At 55.6% G+C, this 4696-nt stretch overlaps 1 protein-coding gene across 1 annotated transcript in view; it reads left to right on the top strand.

Moving 5' to 3' along the window:
- The window catches only part of GAB4 (GRB2-associated binding protein family, member 4), a 56264-nt gene extending 51916 nt beyond the window's left edge, over window positions 1-4348 (top strand). The window contains exons 8-12 of the mRNA XM_011975866.1: window positions 811-1075; window positions 1495-1585; window positions 1899-1995; window positions 2939-3043; window positions 3932-4348. Coding sequence (XP_011831256.1) covers window positions 811-1075; window positions 1495-1585; window positions 1899-1995; window positions 2939-3043; window positions 3932-4075 — 702 coding nt within the window. The 3' untranslated portion in view covers window positions 4076-4348. The remainder of the gene's footprint in view (window positions 1-810; window positions 1076-1494; window positions 1586-1898; window positions 1996-2938; window positions 3044-3931) is intronic.
- Window positions 4349-4696: the final 348 nt, after the last annotated feature.

Here is a 4696-nt window from a genome sequence, read left to right as displayed (position 1 = left end):
ACCAGAATGGACCCAGCCACTAAAGATATTTTATCCTATAGATTTGTCACAAATTGTAATTGGACCCCACGGGGTCCTGAGAGCTAGAAGGGCCCAGACATCTCACTTTTTCTTGCCTCTACCTTGATTTCAGAGTCTTTCCAGGGTCACTCTGATAGCTTCAAAGTGTAGCCCTCCCCATGTAGTGAAGGCTTATAATTGTATGCTGCCCTGGCATCCACATTGAATGCAGGTTTAACTTTCTCAGAACAGAGGCAGAGGACTTAGTCACCCCGATGGTTTCCAGTTCTACATCACACCCATGTGGCTTCAGTCAGTGGCCAGAGATAGGAACTTAGACTCACCTCCCCCAGCCAGCAGACTGGGCTCGCCACTGTCTTGCTGCTCCCTTTAAATGGATCATCCAGGCATTTACTCCAACCTTAATTAAGTGATCCACACCCCATTCCGCAAGATACACTGCCAGTTGCCACCCTCTCTCCTGTTGCTCTCTTTTTCTGTGCTCCCTGACCTCCCAGGGCCTGTAAGAACTGAAAACTCTTCCACTTTTACGTGTGACTGTGTCATGGAAGCTGCTCCAAAGTCTGACCCCTGAGGCTGCCCAGAGGGGCCCCATGCATGGGGTTCCTGGCTGGAGCTCTTCTGTCTGGGCCTCTGGTGGCTGCTGAAGACAGCAGCCCTCAGCCAAGGTGATCAAGAGTTTCGTTCAAAACACCCAGTCATGACTCTTTTTGGCCTTGTCTAGAAATTCTCATTCCTATCTTGTTCTTGCTGGTGATAGCTGTGTTTCTTTCACTTTCCCCTTCCTAGCCAGGAAAAGCACTCGTGGGCCTGTCGGACAGCATTGCTTCTGAGGACAGCTGTGTGCCCATGAACCCAGGCTTCCCTACCCTGGTGGCTGTGGAGCAAGCAGGCAGCGATTCTCAGGGTGTCTGCACCACTGTGGGCTCATGTCCTGTTTGCTTTAACCTGCTTGGCTTCCCACTCACGGAGCTTTCTGTGCACCAAGACGTCAGCCAGGGACATGAGGTCCAGCTGCCCCCTGTCAACCGCAGCCTCAAGCCTAACCGGAAAGGTAAGTCTTTCCCCATTCTATCTCTTGACAATGTCCAGGGACTCTTCATTCGCTTAGAGGTCAGGTGGATCCTGGATGTGGAACGTCTGACTTTGGCAAGTCATATGAATTCTCTGAACCTCAGTTTTCTTCTCTGTGAAATGAAGATAGTAACTCCTACTTCCTGGGTTTGTTTGGAAGGAGAGTGTCTGGGACAGTGGCCCTGGCTCACAGCAGGTGTCCAGTGAAGTTTGGTCTGTGCCCTCCACGTGTAGACCAGGAAGAAGGGCTAGAGTTCAGGTTCCAGGCTGCTATGACCTCACCTTGTGGCCTTGGCCCAGCATGGGGTTCAAGGAAGGAGTGGGATACCTGGGTGGGGATCATTCTGGCCACAGGGAACCAGACCTGGCTGATGACTGAAGGTTCTTTTCCTGCTCCAGCAAATCCAACACCATCCAACCTGAGAAACAACAGGGTCATCAGTGAGCTCTCCTTCAAGCCACCTGTCACAGAGTCCTGGTCTGGGACCAGGTGAGTGTCTGTCAGTGGAAACAGGAGCTTGGGACCGGGTTGGTGGAGGAGTGAGGGGGATGGCCATTGGCTTGTGGTCAGGAAACTGGATGCTGATGTTGATCTGGACATAGCTGATCTTGACTCTGTCTCATGAGGCGTGGTGGCCTTCTCATCTGTAAAGGGGGAATAATGATCCCTGCCCCATCAGTTCTTGATCTGGTAACAGTGTGAGGTCTGGATGCTTCAAGTCAGGGCCCAGCTGGAGGCTGGAGCCCTGACAGAAGCCCTGAGCCCCACCCAGGATGTGCTCCTTGCCTTCTTCCCACGACAGCCACACCTTTTACTCCAGCTCCTCCCAATACCCCATCTCCATGCAGAGCATCACCAGCACAGACTCAGAAGACAGTGGAGAGAGAGATATTTTCTTGGTGAGTCCTTGGGGGTCACTGTAAGCCTCCTATCAGAGTCCCCTGGGACCCACACTCACGTCCCTGGTTCCCAGCTTAGCTACCCCAGCTGACTCACCCCAGCCCAGTCAGGTGTGATTTGGTCTCCTGTTGCAAGCCTTCTTGAGCACAGGCGTATCAGGCAATCATCAGGGTTAGGAATATGATGGTTTCCCCTTAAGGAAGTCTGGAACTTGAAGAGCAGAGGCAGCCCGCCTCGCCCTCATGATGGTGATACACGTGGTGCCCTGCCCTGGAAGAGGCAGAGTTGGAGGTGTCTTCTTGGCCATGGGGAGACACAAATGTACATGCCTCACCGTGGTGAGGGCTGTGAGAGACGTGGAGATGCAGGTGGACCACAGGATACCCGTTAGATTGGCACTGAAGAGGGCATCATGACCAGCACTTGATAGTTGCTGCATAGATACCGGAAGAATGAGCCAGCCAACCAGCAAAGCAGCCAAAACCCAGAGCCCAGGGCGGCCGCTTTTCTCACCAGAGCCACACTTCAGGAATGTCCCAGCAAGGTGGCAGCCTTCTAGGGAGGAGGCTAGGGGACCCCGTGTGTCTCCTGGAGAGCTGCCAAGGGAGTAGGCTCCGTGCCGCCTGGGGTGGTGGGCACTGCTGATCTCTGGGAGCTGGAGGGGGAGGCAGCTGCTTTGTAGGATGGACCCACTCTGGGCCATGGGTGGGAGTTTCAGAGGACTGATTGGGTGCAGCATCTAGTGTATGAAGGAGGGGCACAGTAGTAACACCTGTCTCACAGGACTGCTGAGAGGGTTTGAATGAGCAGAGAGTGCCCCAGTGCATGGCTCAGAGTAGGACCCAGTAGGGTCGCAGCTACACCCACAGGTGTGATCCACTGGGTGCTGCGTCTGTCTGTGTCCTAAACTCATTTGTAGGATTTTCCTCCTTGTGACAGCAGAACGCGGCATCTGCATTTCCTGTTTCTGGTGGCACCAGCAGTTCAGCCCTGCCAAGGAGCACTGGTACCATCCACTATGTAGCCCTGGACTTCCAGCCGAGCAAGGTGCCTGGGGTGGAGCTGGGGTTGGGCAGAGTCCTTGGGTCCTGGGGGAGAGACTGTGGGGCCAGGCCTTTCAGCACCAGCAGCACCGGGCTGCTGGGCTGCCACTGCCAGCCCAGTGCCTGGCTCTTAGGCTCAGTGGTGCTCTGATCTGGATCTTGGGGCTCCTGTTCCTTCCCTCTCAGCATGGTGCCTTCATCAGCCTGCCCTGACTCCCTGTAGAGACAGACAGATGACGGTGTGGAGACCTGATCTGTGGAGGTTGCGGAATAAATCAGGAGAGATCCAGGACTCAGCAACCTGGCTCCAGGCCAAACTCTTCTATGAGGAGAACTCACTGTGTGGGAGGGTTCCAGAGCTCGGCCATTGATGCGGGGGCGTCAGAAGGGACTTCGGGGCCCCGGAAAGCCTCCCGAGAAAGCACACCTACTGGTAGACAGTAAAGCACTGTCTACTACTAGACAGTAGCCAGCCTGTCTAGACAGCAGGGTGGAGAGCTCCACCTCTGTGCATTGCCCCCTTTGGGGAGATAGGGCTCACCGAGGCACCCTTGGAAAGGCCTAGGCTGGTGCTTGTTGACACCTGGGAAATTTCCTGCCCTGGATGAGTGTTTAGAGGGGAAGGCCTTGACCAATCTTTGGGCCAGAGAAGGGCCTGGCTCTTCCTGCGAGCTGGGAGATGAGAAGTGCTGGCAGGGCTGTGGCATCCAGCAGCAGGAGAGGTTAGCCTGGAGTTGAGGCTTTAAAGCCCAGGCCCCACAGGCTGCTGAGAGCAGGAGGCAGAGGTTCCTTTCCCCCTGAGACAGTTTGGGAGAGCCCCCTCCTCAGCCTGTCCTTCCTCACCAGGAACTCACAGACACTCCCATTCCCACTTCCACCCTCTGTCCCTCAGTCATCCAGAGGCTCTGTCACGTCCGGCGAGAAGGTGGACTATGTCCAGGTGGATCTGGAGAAGACCTGGGCCCTGCAGAAGACCATGCATGAACAGATGTGCCTGCGGCAGTCCTTGGAGCCTCCCAGGGGTGCCAAGCTGTGACTTGGGCCACCAAAACCAGAGCGGGGCCAGGACAGTGCTTCAGAGCTGCTCCTCCACACTCTACAGCTCTGTGGTATCAGGGACCGCATCCCTTATCCAGAGAGCAGAGGTCTGATCCAGGCACATCCTCTGCCTACTCGGGGGCCACGTCTGCCTTTGGCTGGCTGTGGTCCCCACCTTCACCCCCTTGCTAGGAGCGGTTGCCAGCAAGCATCCTCAGTCTCTTCCTGCTCCTCAGACCCAGGCTCCCAACAGATCTCCACACTCACACTTCGCTCACGGTCCTCAGCCTCTTCCCTCTAGCCTTTGGGCTGTTCCCCTCAATCCTGGAACATGAGGAGCTACCCTGCTGACCCTGGGACCCAAGGCCCGCAGGCCACAGTAGACATGGACCTTTTCAGCCCTGGCATTTTTTGGTCAGGGGAGAGGCAAGGCCATCAGACGTTGGGATAGTTGAGAAGGAAGGTTAAAGGTGGTCTTGAGAAGCAATGGAATTAGATCCTTAGACCCAGCAAGGCAGCTCTTACCTGCAGGGTCTCCCACTTTCAGACTGAGGCCAGAGTATGGCAGCTGCTCCCGGGTGGGAGAGGCAGAGAGGGAAAGGCAAAAGGAAGGGAAAAC

This window comes from Mandrillus leucophaeus, unplaced genomic scaffold (genome assembly GCF_000951045.1).
Source record: "Mandrillus leucophaeus isolate KB7577 unplaced genomic scaffold, Mleu.le_1.0 Scaffold1011, whole genome shotgun sequence".
NCBI classification, from domain to species: Eukaryota; Metazoa; Chordata; class Mammalia; order Primates; family Cercopithecidae; genus Mandrillus; species Mandrillus leucophaeus.
This window is presented reverse-complemented; position numbering and strand designations above follow the sequence as displayed.